The sequence below is a fragment of the Oncorhynchus mykiss genome, chromosome 19 (genome assembly GCF_013265735.2).
Source record: "Oncorhynchus mykiss isolate Arlee chromosome 19, USDA_OmykA_1.1, whole genome shotgun sequence".
Classification (NCBI taxonomy): domain Eukaryota; kingdom Metazoa; phylum Chordata; class Actinopteri; order Salmoniformes; family Salmonidae; genus Oncorhynchus; species Oncorhynchus mykiss.
In genome coordinates, this window is record NC_048583.1 from 64,890,097 (window position 1) to 64,911,367 (window position 21,271).

Genomic DNA, 21,271 nt, shown 5'->3' on the forward strand with positions numbered 1-21,271 from the left:
CACAAACAAACAAACAAACAAACAAACAAACAAACAAACGCACACACACGTCAGGTGGGTAGAAACGACACACAAGCACAACGTCCACCCATAGGAACTCTTGATGACCTGGTCAAATAGTTTCCTCAGCCTTACAAACACACACACACCCCCAGCACACACACACACACACACCACCAGCACACACACACACACACCCAGCACACACACCCAGCACACACACACACACACACCCAGCTCTCACACACACACACCCAGCTCTCACACACACACCCCCAGCTCTCTCACACACACCACCAGCTCTCTCACACACACCACCAGCTCACACACACACACACACCACCAGCTCACACACACACACCACCAGCTCACACACACACACCCCCAGCTCTCTCACACACACCACCAGCTCACACACACACACACACACCCAGCTCTCACACACACACACCCCCAGCTCTCACACACACACCCCAAGCTCTCACACACACACCCCCAGCTCACACACACACCCCCCCCCCCCCCCCAGCTCTCACACCCCCAGCTCTCTCACACACACCCCCAGCTCTCACACACACACCCCCAGCTCTCACACACACACCCCCAGCTCTCACACACACACCCCCAGCTCTCACACACACACCCCCAGCTCTCACCCCCCCCCCCCCCCCAGCTCTCACCCCCCCCCCCCCCCCAGCTCTCACCCCCCCCCCCCCCCAGCTCACCCGTAGGAACTCGGCCTGCAGCAGACTCTTGAGGACCTGGTCAAAGCGTTTCCTCTGGGCCTTCTCCTCCAGAACACTCTCCAGGAACACACGGATCTCTCTGATCTGAGTGTTGGCTGGCAGCAGGTTGATGGCCTGGTGGGGAGCAGAGACAGAGATGGTAGAAACAGTGATGTTAATCAGGGGCAAAAATGACTGTGTAAAATTAATTATACAAATACTGAGCTGCCTGTATTCGGGGACGGCAGGTAGCCTAGTGGTTAGAGTGTAGAGGCGGCAGGTAGCCTAGTGGTTAGAGTGTAGAGGCGGCAGGTAGCCTAGTGGTTAGAGTGTAGAGGTTAGTGGTTAGTAGCCTAGTGGTTAGAGTGTAGAGGCGGCAGGTAGCCTATTGGTTAGAGTGTAGAGGTGGCAGGTAACCTAGTGGTTAGAGTGTAGAGGAGGCAGGCAGCCTAGTGGTTAGAGTGTAGAGGTGGCAGGTAACCTAGTGGTTAGAGTGTAGAGGAGGCAGGCAGCCTAGTGGTTAGAGGCGGCAGGTAACCTAGTGGTTAGAGTGTAGAGGTGGCAGGTAACCTAGTGGTTAGAGTGTAGAGGAGGCAGGTAGCCTAGTGGTTAGAGGCGGCAGGTAACCTAGTGGTTAGAGTGTAGAGGTGGCAGGTAGCCTAGTGGTTAGAGGAGGCAGGTAACCTAGTGGTTAGAGTGTAGAGGTGGCAGGTAGCCTAGTGGTTAGAGGAGGCAGGTAACCTAGTGGTTAGAGTGTAGAGGTGGCAGGTAGCCTAGTGGTTAGAGGAGGCAGGTAACCTAGTGGTTAGAGTGTAGAGGTGGCAGGTAGCCTAGTGGTTAGAGGAGGCAGGCAGGTAACCTAGTGGTTAGAGTGTAGAGTGTAACCAAAAGGTTGCTAGATCGAATCCCCGAGCTGACAAGGTGACTGTTGTCCTGCCCCTGAACAAGGCAGTTAACCCACTGTTCCTAGGCCGTCATTGTAAATAAGAACTTGTTCTTAACTGACTTGCCTAGTTAAATAAAGGTAAAAAAAAATATATATAATAATATATTGTTGCTCAAAATAAGAAAGAACTTTTTTTTCTCTCAAAAAAAGTAGACAACTATTGACAACTCAATTATCGACAACTATTTCTGAGCTTTTTCTAAAACGTTTCATGAGCTGGAGAACACATTGTGGGAACCTTCCATATGCTTCATATCCTCCTCCTGCGTTTATGGACCTTCCTCTTCAATTCAAACCACATGTTTTCATTGGGGTAAAAAAAACGGTGATTTTGTGGCCAATTAACAGTTTCTTCGGGGATTTTCATGTGTGCTTGGGGTTATTGTCTTGGTGGAAGATCCACTTGGGGACAAGTTTCATTCTCCTGGCCACCAGGGTTTTTGGGTAAACATGTCCTGGTACTGGGTAAAGTACATGATGCCGTCGACCTTAATAAGAGCCCCAAGACCTGTGGAAGCTAAATAGCCCCATAACATCAAAGATCTACCAGCGTAATTTACAGTAGGTAATGGGGTAATTTTCTGCTGATGCATTTCGACACCAAACCAACCACTGCTTGGGATTATTGTACGGAGCCATACCAAGATGGCGCCGACAGAGATGGTCGCTTCGCTTCGAGTCCTTAGGAAACTTTGCAGTATTTTGTTTTTTTAATGTATTATTACATTGTTACCCCAGGAAATCTGTAGTCTTATTACATGCAACCAGGAAGAACTATTGGATATAAGAGCAACGTCAACTTACCAACATTACAACCAGGAAGAACTATTGGATATAAGAGAAATTTACCAACATTACAACCAGGAATACGACTTTCCAGAAGCGGATCCTCTGTTTGGACCACCACCCAGGACAATGGATCAGATCCTCTGTTTGGACCACCACCCAGGACAATGGATCAGATCCTCTGTTAGGACCACCACCCAGGACAATGGATCTGATCCTCTGTTAGGACCACCACCCAGGACAATGGATCAGATCCTCTGTTAGGACCACCACCCAGGACAATGGATCAGATCCTCTGTTTGGACCACCACCCAGGACAATGGATCAGATCCTCTGTTTGGACCACCACCCAGGACAATGGATCAGATCCTCTGTTTGGACCACCACCCAGGACAATGGATCAGATCCTCTGTTAGGACCACCACCCAGGACAATGGATCAGATCCTCTGTTTGGACCACCACCCAGGACAATGGATCAGATCCTCTGTTTGGACCACCACCCAGGACAATGGATCAGATCCTCTGTTAGGACCACCACCCAGGACAATGGATCAGATCCTCTGTTTGGACCACCACCCAGGACAATGGATCAGATCCTCTGTTTGGACCACCACCCAGGACAATGGATCAGATCCTCTGTTTGGACCACCACCCAGGACAATGGATCAGATCCTCTGTTTGGACCACCACCCAGGACAATGGATCAGATCCTCTGTTAGGACCACCACCCAGGACAATGGATCAGATCCTCTGTTTGGACCACCACCCAGGACAATGGATCAGATGCTCTGTTTGGACCACCACCCAGGACAATGGATCAGATCCTCTGTTAGGACCACCACCCTGGACAATGGATCAGATCCTCTGTTTGGACCACCACCCAGGACAATGGATCAGATCCTCTGTTTGGACCACCACCCAGGACAATGGATCAGATCCTCTGTTTGGACCACCACCCAGGACAATGGATCAGATCCTCTGTTTGGACCACCACCCAGGACAATGGACCAGATCCTCTGTTAGGACCACCACCCAGGACAATGGATCTGATCCTCTGTTTGGACCACCACCCAGGACAATGGATCAGATCCTCTGTTAGGACCACCACCCAGGACAATGGATCAGATCCTCTGTTAGGACCACCACCCAGGACAATGGATCTGATCCTCTGTTAAGACCACCACCCAGGACAATGGATCAGATCCTCTGTTAGGACCACCACCCAGGACAATGGATCTGATCCTCTGTTTGGACCACCACCCAGGACAATGGATCAGATCCTCTGTTTGGACCACCACCCAGGACAATGGATCAGATCCTCTGTTTGGACCACCACCCAGGACAATGGATCAGATCCTCTGTTTGGACCACCACCCAGGACAATGGATCTGATCCTCTGTTTGGACCACCACCCAGGACAATGGATCAGATCCTCTGTTTGGACCACCACCCAGGACAATGGATCTAATCCAAGAAGCCAACCCAAAATAACGGAGCCGCAGAAGGGGCAGACGGAACGTCCTTCTGGTCCGTAGACGTGCACATCACCCACCGCTCCCGAGTATACTACTCGCCAATGTCCCATCTTTCGACAACAAGGTAGAAGAAATTCAAGCAAGGGTGGCCTTCCAGAGAGACATCAGAGATTGTAACATCCTCTATTTCACGGAAACATGGCTCTCGGGATATGTTGTCGGAATCAGTTCAGCCACCGGGCTTCTCCATGCGTCGCACCGACAGAGATAAACACCTCTCTGGGAAGAAGAAGGGTGGGGGTGTATGCTTCATGATTAACGACTCATGGTGTAATCATAACATTTAGGAACTCAAGTCCTTCTGATCACACGACCTAGAATTCCTCACAATCAAATGCCGGCCATATTACCTCCCAAGAGAATTCTCATCAGTTATCATCACAGCTGTGTACATTCCCCCTCAAGCAGACACCAAGACGGCCCTCAGGAAACTTCACTGGACGCAAACTGGAACCATACATCCTGAGGATGCATTTATTGTATTTTAACAAAGCAAATTTGAGAACAAGGCTACCTAAATTCTATCAGCATATTGATCGTCGTACACACAGGGGTAAGGCACTCGACCACGGCTACTCTAACTTCCGCAATGCATACAAAGCCCTCACCTGCCCTCCCTTCGGGAAAATCCGACCACGACGTCATCTTGTTCCTACCGTCTTATAGGCAGAAACTCAAACAGGATTTAACAGTGACTACAACCATTCAACGCTGGTCGGACCAATTGGAATCCACGCTTCAAGATTGTTTTGATCACACGGACTGGGATATGTTCCTATCAGCCTCAGAGAATAACATCGACCTATACGCTGACTCGGTGAGTGAGTTTATAAGGAAGTGCATTGGAGATGATGTACCTACAGTGACTATTAAAACATACCCTAACCAGAAACCGTGGATGGATGGCGGCATTCGCTCAAAACTGAAAGCGCGAACCACCGCATTTAACCATGGAAACAGGTCTGGGAATATGGCTGAACATAAACAGTGTAGTTATTCCCTCCGCAAGGCAATCAAACAAGCGAAATGCCGGTACAGGGACAAAGTGGAGTTGCAATTCAACAGCTCAGACACGAGACGTATGTGTTTACTGTAGGAGATACTGTATGTGTTTACTGTAGGAGATACCGTATGTGTTTACTGTAGGAGATACCGTATGTGTTTACTGTAGGAGATACCGTATGTGTTTACTGTAGGAGATACCGTATGTGTTTACTGTAGGAGATACCGTATGTGTTTACTGTAGGAGATACCGTATGTGTTTACTGTAGGAGATACCGTATGTGTTTACTGTAGGAGATACCGTATGTGTTTACTGTAGGAGATACCGTATGTGTTTACTGTAGGAGATACCGTATGTGTTTACTGTAGGAGATACCGTATGTGTTTACTGTAGGAGATACCGTATGTGTTTACTGTAGGAGATACCGTATGTGTTTACTGTAGGAGATACCATATGTGTTTACTGTAGGAGATACCGTATGTGTTTACTGTAGGAGATACCGTATGTGTTTACTGTAGGAGATACCGTATGTGTTTACTGTAGGAGATACCGTATGTGTTTACTGTAGGAGATACCGTATGTGTTTACTGTAGGAGATACCGTATGTGTTTACTGTAGGAGATACCGTATGTGTTTACTGTAGGAGATACCATATGTGTTTACTGTAGGAGATACCGTATGTGTTTACTGTAGGAGATACCGTATGTGTTTACTGTAGGAGATACCGTATGTGTTTACTGTAGGAGATACCGTATGTGTTTACTGTAGGAGATACCGTATGTGTTTACTGTAGGAGATACAGTATGTGTTTACTGTAGGAGATACCATATGTGTTTACTGTAGGAGATACCGTATGTGTTTACTGTAGGAGATACCGTATGTGTTTACTGTAGGAGATACAGTATGTGTTTACTGTAGGAGATACTGAATTTGTTTCTTTTTATGTGCCCTTTTTATGTGCCCTTCCTCTCCCCCTCTCTTGGCAAGACAGGCTCTTGGCAAGACACTTACTGGGTGGTGGGTGGACCACCACCCAGTAAGGGAGAGGAGAACCACATTAAAACCCAGTAAGGGAGAGGAGAACCACATTAAAACCCAGTAAGGGAGAGGAGAACCACATTAAAACCCAGTAAAGGAGAGGAGAACCCATTAAAACCCAGTAAGGGAGAGGAGAGAGGAGAACCACATTAAAACCCAGTAAGGGAGAGGAGAGAGCAGAACCACATTAAAACCCAGTAATGAGAACAGTAGCAGAATGTCAGCCAAAATCCATCTCCTTCCATGTTCGGTAGTGAGTGGAAACATCCAGCGAAATATGTCTCCTTGTTCTTATCTGTGTTGGAGGTATTCAGAGTGCTGTGGTGCAGTCTACCTTAGTGGTATTCAGAGTGCTGTGGTGCAGTCTACCTTAGTGGTATTCAGAGTGCTGCGGTACAGTCTACCTTAGTGGTATTCAGAGTGCTGTGGTTCAGTCTACCTTAGTGGTATTCAGAGTGCTGTGCTGTGGTTCAGTCTACCTTAGTTAATTCAGAGTGCTGTACTGTGGTGCAGTCTACCTTAGTGGTATTCAGAGTGCTGTGGTGCAGTCTACCTTAGTGGTATTCAGAGTGCTGTGGTGCAGTCTACCTTAGTGGTATTCAGAGTGCTGTGGTTCAGTCTACCTTAGTGGTATTCAGAGTGCTGTGGTGCAGTCTACCTTAGTGGTATTCAGAGTGCTGTGGTGCAGTCTACCTTAGTGGTATTCAGCGTGCTGTGGTTCAGTCTACCTTAGTGGTATTCAGAGTGCTGTGGTTCAGTCTACCTTAGTGGTATTCAGAGTGCTGTGGTGCAGTCTACCTTAGTGGTATTCAGAGTGCTGTGGTTCAGTCTACCTTAGTGGTATTCAGAGTGCTGTGGTTCAGTCTACCTTAGTGGTATTCAGAGTGCTGTGGTGCAGTCTACCTTAGTGGTATTCAGAGTGCTGTGGTGCAGTCTACCTTAGTGGTATTCAGCGTGCTGTGGTTCAGTCTACCTTAGTGGTATTCAGAGTGCTGTGGTGCAGTCTACCTTAGTGGTATTCAGAGTGCTGTGGTTCAGTCTACCTTAGTGGTATTCAGAGTGCTGTGGTTCAGTCTACCTTAGTGGTATTCAGCGTGCTGTGGTGCAGTCTACCTTAGTGGTATTCAGAGTGCTGCGGTACAGTCTACCTTAGTGGTATTCAGAGTGCTGTGGTACAGTCTACCTTAGTGGTATTCAGAGTGATGTGGTTCAGTCTACCTTAGTGGTATTCAGAGTGCTGTGGTGCAGTCTACCTTAGTGGTTATCAGCGTGCTGTGCTGTGGTGCAGTCTACCTTAGTGGTATTCAGCGTGCTGTGCTGTGGTGCAGTCTACCTTAGTGGTATTCAGCGTGCTGTGCTGTCGTGCAGTCTACCTTAGTGGTATTCAGCGTGCTGTGCTGTGGTGCAGTCTACCTTAGTGGTATTCAGAGTGCTGTGCTGTGGTTCAGTCTACCTTAGTGGTATTCAGAGTGCTGTGGTACAGTCTACCTTAGTGGTATTCAGCGTGCTGTGCTGTGGTTCAGTCTACCTTAGTGGTATTCAGAGTGCTGTGGTGCAGTCTACCTTAGTGGTATTCAGAGTGCTGTGGTGCAGTCTACCTTAGTGGTATTCAGAGTGCTGTGCTATAGTCTACCTTAGCGGTATTCAGAGTGCTGTGGTGCAGTCTACCTTAGTGGTATTCAGAGTGCTGTGGTGCAGTCTACCTTAGTGGTATTCAGAGTGCTGTGGTGCAGTCTACCTTAGTGGTATTCAGCGTGCTGTGGTGCAGTCTACCTTAGTGGTATTCAGCGTGCTGTGGTCCAGTCTACCTTAGTGGTATTCCGAGTGCTGTGGTTCAGTCTACCTTAGTGGTATTCAGAGGGCTGTGGTGCAGTCTACCTTAGTGGTATTCAGCGTGCTGTGGTGCAGTCTACCTTAGTGGTATTCAGAGTGCTGTGGTTCAGTCTACCTTAGTGGTATTCAGAGTGCTGTGGTTCAGTCTACCTTAGTGGTATTCAGCGTGCTGTGGTGCAGTCTACCTTAGTGGTATTCAGAGTGCTGTGGTTCAGTCTACCTTAGTGGTATTCAGAGTGCTGTGGTGCAGTCTACCTTAGTGGTATTCAGAGTGCTGTGGTGCAGTCTACCTTAGTGGTATTCAGAGTGCTGTGGTGCAGTCTACCTTAGTGGTATTCAGAGTGCTGTGGTTCAGTCTACCTTAGTGGTATTCAGCGTGCTGTGGTTCAGCCTACCTTAGCGGTATTCAGCTTGCTGTGGTGCAGCTCCAGCACGTGTAGAGCAGCCTTTAGATTGGCCTGTGGCTCCGACAGCTCCATTTTGATTGGTCCAAGGCAGTGGACATCAGGAGGGGACAAATACATGCGCAGCAGAGACAGGTACACCTGTATAACAACATGGGGTTAAGAGACAGGTACACCTGTATAACAACATGACAACAACATTGGGTTAAGAGACAGGTACACCTGTATAACAACATGACAACAACATGGGGTTAAGAGACAGGTACACCTGTATAACAACATGGGGTTAAGAGACAGGTACACCTGTATAACAACAACATGGGGTTAAGAGACAGGTACACCTGTATAACAACATGACAACAACATGGGGTTAAGAGACAGGTACACCTGTATAACAACATGGGGTTAAGAGACAGGTACACCTGTATAACAACAACATGGGGTTAAGAGACAGGTACACCTGTATAACAACATGGGGTTAAGAGACAGGTACACCTGTATAACAACATGACAACAACATGGGATTAAGAGACAGGTACACCTGTATAACAACATGGGGTTAAGAGACAGGTACACCTGTATAACAACATGGGGTTAAGAGACAGGTACACCTGTATAACAACAACATGGGGTTAAGAGACAGGTACACCTGTATAACAACAACATGGGGTTAAGAGACAGGTACACCTGTATAACAACAACATGGGGTTAAGAGACAGGTACACCTGTATAACAACATGACAACAACATGGGATTAAGAGACAGGTACACCTGTATAACAACATGGGGTTAAGAGACAGGTACACCTGTATAACAACATGACAACAACATGGGATTAAGAGACAGGTACACCTGTATAACAACATGGGGTTAAGAGACAGGTACACCTGTATAACAACATGGGGTTAAGAGACAGGTACACCTGTATAACAACAACATGGGGTTAAGAGACAGGTACACCTGTATAACAACATGGGGTTAAGAGACAGGTACACCTGTATAACAACATGACAACAACATGGGATTAAGAGACAGGTACACCTGTATAACAACATGGGGTTAAGAGACAGGTACACCTGTATAACAACATGGGGTTAAGAGACAGGTACACCTGTATAACAACAACATGGGGTTAAGAGACAGGTACACCTGTATAACAACATGGGGTTAAGAGACAGGTACACCTGTATAACAACATGACAACAACATGGGATTAAGAGACAGGTACACCTGTATAACAACATGGGGTTAAGAGACAGGTACACCTGTATAACAACATGACAACAACATGGGATTAAGAGACAGGTACACCTGTATAACAACATGGGGTTAAGAGACAGGTACACCTGTATAACAACATGGGGTTAAGAGACAGGTACACCTGTATAACAACAACATGGGGTTAAGAGACAGGTACACCTGTATAACAACATGGGGTTAAGAGACAGGTACACCTGTATAACAACATGACAACAACATGGGATTAAGAGACAGGTACACCTGTATAACAACATGGGGTTAAGAGACAGGTACACCTGTATAACAACATGGGGTTAAGAGACAGGTACACCTGTATAACAACAACATGGGGTTAAGAGACAGGTACACCTGTATAACAACAACATGGGGTTAAGAGACAGGTACACCTGTATAACAACATGACAACAACATTGGGTTAAGAGACAGGTACACCTGTATAACAACATGACAACAACATGGGGTTAAGAGACAGGTACACCTGTATAACAACATGGGGTTAAGAGACAGGTACACCTGTATAACAACATGGGGTTAAGAGACAGGTACACCTGTATAACAACATGACAACAACATGGGATTAAGAGACAGGTACACCTGTATAACAACAACATGGGGTTAAGAGACAGGTACACCTGTATAACAACATGACAACAACATGGGGTTAAGAGACAGGTACACCTGTATAACAACAACATGGGGTTAAGAGACAGGTACACCTGTATAACAACATGGGGTTAAGAGACAGGTACACCTGTATAACAACATGGGGTTAAGAGACAGGTACACCTGTATAACAACAACATGGGGTTAAGAGACAGGTACACCTGTATAACAACAACATGGGGTTAAGAGACAGGTACACCTGTATAACAACATGACAACAACATTGGGTTAAGAGACAGGTACACCTGTATAACAACATGGGGTTAAGAGACAGGTACACCTGTATAACAACATGGGGTTAAGAGACAGGTACACCTGTATAACAACATGGGGTTAAGAGACAGGTACACCTGTATAACAACAACATGGGGTTAAGAGACAGGTACACCTGTATAACAACAACATGGGGTTAAGAGACAGGTACACCTGTATAACAACATGACAACAACATGGGGTTAAGAGACAGGTACACCTGTATAACAACATGGGGTTAAGAGACAGGTACACCTGTATAACAACATGGGGTTAAGAGACAGGTACACCTGTATAACAACAACATGGGGTTAAGAGACAGGTACACCTGTATAACAACATGGGGTTAAGAGACAGGTACACCTGTATAACAACATGGGGTTAAGAGACAGGTACACCTGTATAACAACAACATGGGGTTAAGAGACAGGTACACCTGTATAACAACATGGGGTTAAGAGACAGGTACACCTGTATAACAACATGACAACAACATGGGGTTAAGAGACAGGTACACCTGTATAACAACATGGGGTTAAGAGACAGGTACACCTGTATAACAACAACATGGGGTTAAGAGACAGGTACACCTGTATAACAACATGGGGTTAAGAGACAGGTACACCTGTATAACAACAACATGGGGTTAAGAGACAGGTACACCTGTATAACAACAACATGGGGTTAAGAGACAGGTACACCTGCACCAGAATAACACTGTATTACCAGAGGTAATAGAGGTTTACCATAGAGTTAAATGTACAGCTAGTAAGTATCACAGTACAAGTCCAACACGTGTCAATCAGAGGGAGATACTCACATCTTTGTTTCTGTCTGTGTCTTTGTCATAATGCCGGTGACAGTACCTGAAGGGAGAGAAACACAAAATGGCACTATTATAACTGACAATAACATCAGCAAAGACACCGCCTGGAGAGAAATCATAATGTAGATAGTTTAAAAACATCCTACGTTTCTTACTTGGAAATAGTTTTGTTTGAATCAGCATGTTATTGTTGATGGCTGGTGGGTTGTTTGAGTGGGAGGCTGCCGTCCCAGTAACTCATCCATAGGGTGGTCAACGGGCTGCCGTCCCAGTAACTCATCCATAGGGTGGTCAACAGGCTGCCGTCCCACTAACTCATCCATAGGGTGGTCAACGGGCTGCCGTCCCAGTAACTCATCCATAGGGTGGTCAACAGGCTGCCGTCCCACTAACTCATCCATAGGGTGGTCAACGGGCTGCCGTCCCACTAACTCATCCATAGGGTGGTCAACAGGCTGCCGTCCCACTAACTCATCTATAGGGTGGTCAACCGGCTGCCGTCCCACTAACTCATCCATAGGGTGGTCGACAGGCTGCCGTCCCACTAACTCATCCATAGGGTGGTTGACAGGCCGCCGTCCCACTAACTCATCCATAGGGTGGTCAACAGGCTGCCGTCCCACTAACTCATCCATAGGGTGGTCAACAGGCTGCCGTCCCACTAACTCATCCATAGGATGGTCAACAGGCTGCCGTCCCACTAACTCATCCATAGGATGGTCAACAGGCTGCCGTCCCACTAACTCATCCATAGGATGGTCAACAGGCTGCCGTCTCACTAACTCATCCATAGGATGGTCAACAGGCTGCCGTCCCACTAACTCATCCATAGGGTGGTCAACGGGCTGCCGTCCCAGTAACTCATCCATAGGGTGGTCAACAGGCTGCCGTCCCACTAACTCATCCATAGGGTGGTCAACGGGCTGCCGTCCCACTAACTCATCCATAGGGTGGTCAACGGGCTGCCGTCCCACTAACTCATCCATAGGGTGGTCAACAGGCTGCCGTCCCACTAACTCATCTATAGGGTGGTTGACAGGCTGCCGTCCCACTAACTCATCCATAGGGTGGTCAACCGGCTGCCGTCCCACTAACTCATCCATAGGGTGGTCGACAGGCTGCCGTCCCACTAACTCATCCATAGGGTGGTCAACGGGCTGCCGTCCCACTAACTCATCCATAGGGTGGTCAACGGGCTGCCGTCCCACTAACTCATCCATAGGATGGTCAACAGGCCGCCGTCCCACTAACTCATCCATAGGGTGGTCAACAGGCCGCCGTCCCACTAACTCATCCATAGGGTGGTCGACAGGCCGCCGTCCCACTAACTCATCCATAGGGTGATCACCTGGCCGCCGTCCCACTAACTCATCCATAGGGTGGTCAACAGGCTGCCGTCCCACTAACTCATCCATAGGGTGGTCAACGGGCCGCCGTCCCACTAACTCATCCATAGGGTGGTCGACAGGCTGCCGTCCCACTAACTCATCCATAGGGTGGTCAACAGGCTGCCGTCCCACTAACTCATCCATAGGATGGTCGACAGGCCGCCGTCCCACTAACTCATCCATAGGGTGGTCAACAGGCTGCCGTCCCACTAACTCATCCATAGGGTGGTTGACAGGCCGCCGTCCCACTAACTCATCCATAGGGTGGTCAACGGGCCGCCGTCCCACTAACTCATCCATAGGGTGGTCAACGGGCCGCCGTGCCACTAACTCATCCATAGGGTGGTCGACAGGCCGCCGTGCCACTAACTCATCCATAGGGTGGTCAACGGGCTGCCGTCCCACTAACTCATCCATAGGGTGGTCAACGGGCTGCCGTCCCACTAATTCATCCATAGGGTGGTCAACAGGCTGCCGTCCCAGTAACTCATCCATAGGATGGTCAACAGGCTGCCGTCCCACTAACTCATCCATAGGGTGGTCAACAGGCTGCCGTCCCACTAACTCATCCATAGGGTGGTCAACGGGCCGCCGTCCCACTAACTCATCCATAGGGTGGTCAACGGGCTGCCGTCCCACTAATTCATCCATAGGGTGGTCAACAGGCTGCCGTCCCACTAACTCATCCATAGGGTGGTCAACAGGCTGCCGTCCCACTAACTCATCCGTAGGGTGGTCAACAGGCTGCCGTCCCACTAACTCATCCATAGGGTGGTCAACAGGCTGCCGTCCCACTAACTCATCCGTAGGGTGGTCAACAGGCTGCCGTCCCACTAACTCATCCATAGGGTGGTCGACAGGCCGCCGTCCCACTAACTCATCCATAGGGTGGTCGACGGGCCGCCGTCCCACTAACTCATCCGTAGGGTGGTCAACAGGCTGCCGTCCCACTAACTCATCCATAGGGTGGTCAACAGGCTGCCGTCCCACTAACTCATCCGTAGGGTGGTCAACAGGCTGCCGTCCCACTAACTCATCCATAGGGTGGTCGACAGGCCGCCGTCCCACTAACTCATCCATAGGGTGGTCGACGGGCCGCCGTCCCACTAACTCATCCGTAGGGTGGTCAACAGGCTGCCGTCCCAGTAACTCATCCATAGGGTGGTCAACAGGCTGCCGTCCCACTAACTCATCCGTAGGGTGGTCAACGGGCCGCCGTCCAACTAACTCATCCATAGGGTGGTCAACAGGCTGCCGTCCCACTAACTCATCCATAGGGTGGTTGACAGGCCGCCGTCCCACTAACTCATCCGTAGGGTGGTCAAATTCCTGTAACTTTCCCAAAATGCACAGACTTTCCAGAATCTGTGCAATAAAAAAAATACTGGACAATAAGAGAGACTATTCTGTACTATAGAACAAGCAGGAAACTGCAGTTTTCTTTAAGATCCTCTGCTGAACATGTAATATAGTGTACAATGGTGGGGGGGAGGTGTATGTGTGTGGGTGTGTGTTTGTGGGTGTGTTTGTGTGTATATGTTTGTGGGTGTTTGTATGTGTGTGTGTGTGTGTGTTTGTGGGTGTATGTGTGTGTGTGTTTGTGGGTGTATGTGTTTGTGGGTGTATGTGTGTGTGTGTGGGTGTGTGTGTGTATGTGGGGGTGTGTGGGTGTGTGTATGTGTGTGTGTGTGTGGGTGTGTGTATATGTGTGTGTGTGTGTATGTGTGTAGCACTACTCACTCCTTGGCCATGTGTGTGTCCTTCAGGACGTGTACGTAGATGAAGAGGGCCTGTTCGTGTTTCCCCATCCGACCCAGCAGCAGGGCCCGCTCCTCCAGAAGACCTGACAGACAAACGGTATGGCTAGGTTGACGATACAAAGGCTAAAGACAAGTTAGCTTTTAAAAAACACATTCATGAGACCAGCGTCGTTGGTAACTAGCATCGCTGGTCCCATTGTTAAGAATTGTTCCTCATTCATGCAAAGACCTCTGGGATATCACAATCAGGACTGCATACGACCACTGCAAGTACAACCAGCCAGGGGGAAGCACAATAACTGTTGAATCCAATCCATCCAATCCTCACCATCGAAGGGGAAGTCAGAGATAAGTCGGCCTGGTTCGTAGCTGGTAGAGACCTCCAGGAAACACACTAGCTTGCTCCTGAACTCTCCCAGGTCCCCCTCCTCCTTCCCAGCAGCCACTGCAGGAACCCCTACAGGAAGACGGAACAGATAGATTAGATTAGAATATCACATATCAGCTGTGGAGGGAAAGGGGGGATACCTAGTCAGTTGTCCAACTGAATGTCTTCAACTGAAATGTGTCTTCTACATTTAACCCAACCCCTCTGAATCAGAGAGGTGTGTCTTCCACGTTTAACCCAACCCCTCTGAATCAGAGAGGTGTGTCTTCCACGTTTAACCCAACCCCTCTGAATCAGAGAGGTGTGTCTTCCACGTTTAACCCAACCTCTCTGAATCAGAGAGGTGTGTCTTCCACGTTTAACCCAACCCCTCTGAGTCAGAGAGGTGTGTCTTCTACATTTAACCCAACCCCTCTGAGTCAGAGAGATGTGTCTTCCACGTTTAACCCAGAAAGGTGTGTCTTCCACGTTTAACCCAACCCCTCTGAGTCAGAGGTGTGTCTTCCACGTTTAACCCAACCCCTCTCAATCAGAGAGGTGTGTCTTCCACGTTTAACCCAACCCCTCTGAATCAGAGAGGTGTGTCTTCCACGTTTAACCCAACCCCTCTCAATCAGAGAGGTGCGGGGGGGGGGGGGGGGGGGGGGGGGGGGGCTGCCTTTAATCAACATCCACGTCTTCGGCGCCCGGGGAACAGCGGGTTAACTGCCTTGTTCAGGGGAACAGTGGGTTAACTGCCTTGTTCAGGGGAACAGCGGGTTAACTGCCTTGTTCAGGGGAACAGTGGGTTAACTGCCTTGTTCAGGGAACAGTGGGTTAACTGCCTTGTTCAGGGGAACAGTGGGTTAACTACCTTGTTCAGGGGAACAGTGGGTTAACTGCCTTGTTCAGGGGAACAGCGGGTTAACTGCCTTGTTCAGGGGAACAGCGGGTTAACTGCCTTGTTCAGGGGAACAGCGGGTTAACTGCCTTGTTCAGGGGAACAGTGGGTTAACTGCTTTGTTCAGGGGAACAGTGGGTTAACTGCCTTGTTCAGGGGAACAGTGGGTTAACTTCCTTGTTCAGGGGCAGAACGACAGATCTCTCTACCTTGTCAGGGAAGGGTGATGGGGACAAACACCATTTATTTTTCTGTTATATCGATGATACTAGATTTTCCTCAGGACCCCATAATGTCTTTAGTCCGTTTTGTCAGTCCAGTAAGATACAGAGATTACTGTTTTTCAGTCCAGTAAGATACGGAGGCTGATACTGCTGAGAGATTACTGCTTTTCAGTCCAGTAAGATACGGAGGCTGATACTGCTGAGAGATTACTGCTTTTCAGTCCAGTAAGATACGGAGGCTGATACTGCTGAGAGATTACTGCTTTTCAGTCCAGTAAGATACGGAGGCTGATACTGCTGAGAGATTACTGCTTTTCAGTCCAGTAAGATACGGAGGCTGATACTGCTGAGAGATTACTGCTTTTCAGTCCAGTAAGATACGGAGGCTGATACTGCTGAGAGATTACTGCTTTTCAGTCCAGTAAGATACGGAGGCTGATACTGCTGAGAGATTACTGCTTTTCAGTCCAGTAAGATACGGAGGCTGATACTGCTGAGAGATTACTGCTTTTCAGTCCAGTAAGATACGGAGGCTGATAGTGCTGAGAGATTACTGCTTTTCAGTCCAGTAAAATACGGAGGCTGATACTGCTGAGAGATTACTGCTTTTCAGTCCAGTAAGATACGGAGGCTGATACTGCTGAGAGATTACTGCTTTTCAGTCCAGTAAGATACGGAGGCTGATAGTGCTGAGAGATTACTGCTTTTCAGTCCAGTAAGATACGGAGGCTGATACTGCTGAGAGATTACTGCTTTTCAGTCCAGTAAGATACGGAGGCTGATACTGCTGAGAGATTACTGCTTTTCAGTCCAGTAAGATACGGAGATTACTGCTTTTCAGTCCAGTAAGATACGGAGATTACTGCTTTTCGAGGTTGGTTCGACTTCGGTTTCAATAACAAAAAAATTAAAACACGAAATGCACTGTGGGTTGAATGTCGTAACTCGGAATAAAACAATGAATAAAAGTCCCCTGATGGAAGTGATGGTAGTGACGGTAGTGAGGGTAGTGGTGGTGGTGATGGTAGTGAGGGTAGTGGTGGTAGTGATGGAAGTGATGGTAGTGGTGGTAGTGATGGAAGTGACGGTAGTGACGGTAGTGAGGGTAGTGACGGTAGTGAGGATAGTGATGGTAGTGACGGTAGTGAGGGTAGTGATGGTAGTGAGGGTAGTGACGGTAGTGAGGGTAGTGACGGTAGTGATGGAAGTGACGGTAGTGACGGTAGTGATGTGGTAGTGAGGGTAGTGAGGGTAGTGACGGTAGTGACGGTAGTGAGGGTAATGAAGGTAGTGACGGTTGTGAGGGTAGTGATGTGGTAGTGAGGGTAGTGATGGAAGTGAGGGTAGTGACGGTAGTGACGGTAGTGAGGGTAGTAATGGTAGTGATGGTAGTGACGGTAGTGATGTGGTAGTGAGGGTAGTGACGGTTGTGAGGGTAGTGATGTGGTAGTGAGGGTAGTGATGGAAGTGAGGGTAGTGACGGTAGTGAGGGTAGTAATGGTAGTGATGGTAGTGACGTGGTAGTGAGGGTAGTGCCGGTAGTGACGGTAGTGATGTGGTAGTGAGGGTAGTGACGGTAGTGACGGTAGTGATGTGGTAGTGAGGGTAGTGACGGTAGTGAGGGTAGTGACGTTAGTGACGGTAGTGAGGGTAGTGATGTGGTAGTGAGGGTAGTGACGGTAGTGATGTGGTAGTGAGGGTAGTGACAGAAGTGAGGGTAGTGATGGTAGTGAGGGTAGTGATGGAAGTGAGGTTAGTGACGGAAGTGACGGTAGTAGTAGTAGTAGTAGTAGTAGTGATTGTAGTAGTGGTAGTAATAGTAGTAGTGGTGGTAGTAGTAGTAGTGGTAGTAGTAGTAGTAGTAGTGGTAATGGTAGTAGTGGTATTAGTAGTAGTAATGGTAGTAGTGGTATTAGTAGTAGTAGTAGTAGTAGTAGTAGTGATTGTAGTAGTGGTAGTAATAGTAGTAGTGGTGGTAGTAGTAGTAGTGGTAGTAGTAGTAGTAGTAGTGGTAATGGTAGTAGTGGTATTAGTAGTAGTAATGGTAGTAGTGGTATTAGTAGTAGTAATGGTAGTAGTGGTATTAGTAGTAGTAGTAGTAGTAGTATATTAGTGATAGTAGTAGTAGTATTAGTAGTAGTAGTAGTGGTAGTAGTGATAGTAGTATTAGTAGTAGTAATGATAGTAGTAATAGTAGTGATAGTAGTAATAGTAGTAATAGTGGTAGTAGTAGTATATTAGTGATAGTAGTAGTAGCAGTAGTGGTAGTAGTGATAGTAGTATTAGTAGTAGTAATGATAGTAGTAATAGTAGTGATAGTAGTAATAGTAGTAATAGTGGTAGTAGTAGTATATTAGTGATAGTAGTAGTAGCAGTAGTGGTAGTAGTGATAGTAGTATTAGTAGTAGTAATGATAGTAGTAATAGTAGTAATAGTAGTGGTAGTAGTAATAGTAGTGGTAGTAGTATTAGTAGCAGGTCTTACATAGTAGTAGTATATTAGTGATAGTAGTAGTAGTAGTGATAGTAGTAGTAGCAGGTCTTACCCTCGGGCAGGGAGTTGAGGTACTGCTTCATGAGCCCCTGGACCCTCTCCAGGTAAAGCTGAATGAGGACGTTATGGAACTCTGGCTCCGTCTCCTCCCAGACGTGTACGATGTGCTCCAGGTAGGGGATAGCCAGCTCCTTAAAGCCCTCCTTCAGGAAGTTCAGGACCTTGTCTCTGGGCAGGGTCTCTACCTCCGTCAGGTCCTCAGTGAAGATCTGGGACAGAGACACACAATATAAATACTGCGCTAATTTTCTTGTTTTATGATTTTCAGTCGGAGGGTGTTTAGAAAATGATGTATTTGTTGATTCCTTTGTTTGATCTCCAAGCGGCTCTCGATTCTGCAGTGTGACTTCATCGAGTGCAGGGGTTTAGGGAAAGGGGTAGATTTGGAATTGAGCCAGTCTCACCTTCAGTCCGTCTTCAGGACAGATCTTCAACACCCAGGGAGAGAACTCAAAGATGATGCCTAGATTCTCCATCCCTGAGGAGAGAAAGAGAGAGAGAGAGGAGAGTGGGAGTGTGTTATAACTGTGTTCAGGTGTTCTCTGTCAGTCGAACACTAATCTGTCTGTCTGTAAAGCCTATTGTATGTCTGTCTGTAAAGCCTATAATCTGTCTGTCTGTAAAGCCTATTGTATGTCTGTCTGTAAAGCCTATAATCTGTCTGTCTGTAAAGCCTATTGTATGTCTGTCTGTAAAGCCTATAATCTGTCTGTCTGTAAAGCCTATAATCTGTCTGTCTGTAAAGCCTATTGTATGTCTGTCTGTAAAGCCTATTGTCTGTCTGTCTGTAAAGCCTATTGTCTGTCTGTCTGTAAAGCCTATTGTATGTCTGTCTGTAAAGCCTATTGTATGTCTGTCTGTAAAGCCTATTGTATGTCTGTCTGTAAAGCCTATTGTATGTCTGTCTGTAAAGCCTATTGTATGTCTGTCTGTAAAGCCTATTGTATGTCTGTCTGTAAAGCCTATTGTATGTCTGTCTGTAAAGCCTATTGTGTGTCTGTCTGTAAAGCCTATTGTATGTCTGTCTGTAAAGCCTATTGTATGTCTGTCTGTAAAGCCTATTGTATGTCTGTCTGTAAAGCCTATTGTATGTCTGTCTGTAAAGCCTATTGTATGTCTGTCTGTAAAGCCTATTGTATGTCTGTCTGTAAAGCCTATTGTATGTCTGTCTGTAAAGCCTATTGTATGTCTGTCTGTAAAGCCTATTGTATGTATGTCTGTAAAGCCTATTGTATGTCTGTCTGTAAAGCCTATTGTATGTCTGTCTGTAAAGCCTATTGTATGTCTGTCTGTAAAGCCTATTGTGTGTCTGTCTGTAAAGCCTATTGTATGTCTGTCTGTAAAGCCTATTGTCTGTCTGTCTGTAAAGCCTATTGTCTGTCTGTCTGTAAAGCCTATTGTGTGTCTGTCTGTAAAGCCTATTGTATGTCTGTCTGTAAAGCCTATTGTATGTCTGTCTGTAAAGCCTATTGTATGTCTGTCTGTAAAGCCTATTGTATGTCTGTCTGTAAAGCCTATTGTATGTCTGTCTGTAAAGCCTATTGTCTGTCTGTCTGTAAAGCCTATTGTATGTCTGTCTGTAAAGCCTATTGTATGTCTGTCTGTAAAGCCTATAATCTGTCTGTCTGTAAAGCCTATTGTATGTCTGTCTGTAAAGCCTGTCTGTCTGTAAAGCCTATTGTATGTCTGTCTGTAAAGCCTATTGTATGTCTGTCTGTAAAGCCTATTGTATGTCTGTCTGTAAAGCCTATTGTATGTCTGTCTGTAAAGCCTATTGTATGTCTGTCTATAAGCCAGTTCTGGATAGTTTAAAACAGTGTTGACGTGGTGTGAGGAGAAACGCTCACCCAGTCTCTGGAGGTACTGCACAGTCCTCTCATGCCCCTTTAGGGGAGAGTTAGCCTTGGTGGACTGGTCCAACAACACCTGTAGGGCTGGGGGAGGAAGAGGGGAGAGTTAGCCTTGGTGGACTGGTCCAACAACACCTGTAGGGCTGGGGGAGGAGAGTTAGCTTTGGTGGAACTGATCCAACAACACCTGTAGGGCTGGGGGAGGAAGAGGGTAGAGTTAGCCTTGGTGGAACTGATCCAACAACACCTGTAGGGCTGGGGGAGGAAGAGGGGAGAGTTAGCCTTGGTGCAACTGATCCAACAACACCTGTAGGGCTGGGGGAGGAAGAGGGGAGAGTTAGCCTTGGTGGAACTGATCCAACAACACCTGTAGGGCTGGGGGAGGAGAGTTAGCCTTGGTGGACTGGTCCAACAACACCTGTAGGGCTGGGGGAGGAAGATGGGAGAGTTAGCCTTGGTGGAACTGATCCAACAACACCTGTAGGGCTGTGGGAGGAAGAGGGTAGAGTTAGCCTTGGTGGAACTGATCCAACAACACCTGTAGGGCTGGGGGAGGAGAGTTAGCCTTGGTGGACTGGTCCAACAACACCTGTAGGGGAGGAAGAGAGGAGAGTTAGCCTTGGTGGAACTGATCCAACAACACCTGTAGGGCTGGGGGAGGAGAGTTAGCCTTGGTGGACTGGTCCAACAACACCTGTAGGGGAGGAAGAGAGGAGAGTTAGCCTTGGTGGACTGGTCCAACAACACCTGTAGGGGAGGAAGAGAGGAGAGTTAGCCTTGGTGGAACTGATCCAACAACACCTGTAGGGCTGGGGGAGGAGAGTTAGCCTTGGTGGAACTGATCCAACAACACCTGTAGGGCTGGGGGAGGAGAGTTAGCCTTGGTGGAACTGATCCAACAACACCTGTAGGGCTGGGGGGGGGAGAGTTAGCCTTGGTGGAACTGATCCAACAAC

The 21,271-nt window shown here is 47.7% G+C and overlaps 1 protein-coding gene across 4 annotated transcripts in view; it reads right to left on the reverse strand.

Moving 5' to 3' along the window:
* LOC110498297 (vam6/Vps39-like protein) overlaps positions 1–21,271 on the reverse strand; it is a 58,013-nt gene that overhangs the window by 680 nt on the left and 36,062 nt on the right. For all 4 annotated transcript variants that reach the window (XM_036955401.1, XM_036955399.1, XM_036955400.1 and 1 more), the window contains 8 exons: positions 20,313–20,399; positions 18,870–18,943; positions 18,458–18,674; positions 14,749–14,877; positions 14,401–14,503; positions 11,267–11,312; positions 8,263–8,412; positions 726–860 (listed from right to left, as the gene is read on the reverse strand). In XM_036955401.1, the coding sequence (XP_036811296.1) occupies positions 726–860; positions 8,263–8,412; positions 11,267–11,312; positions 14,401–14,503; positions 14,749–14,877; positions 18,458–18,674; positions 18,870–18,943; positions 20,313–20,399 (941 nt within the window). The remainder of the gene's footprint in view (positions 1–725; positions 861–8,262; positions 8,413–11,266; positions 11,313–14,400; positions 14,504–14,748; positions 14,878–18,457; positions 18,675–18,869; positions 18,944–20,312; positions 20,400–21,271) is intronic.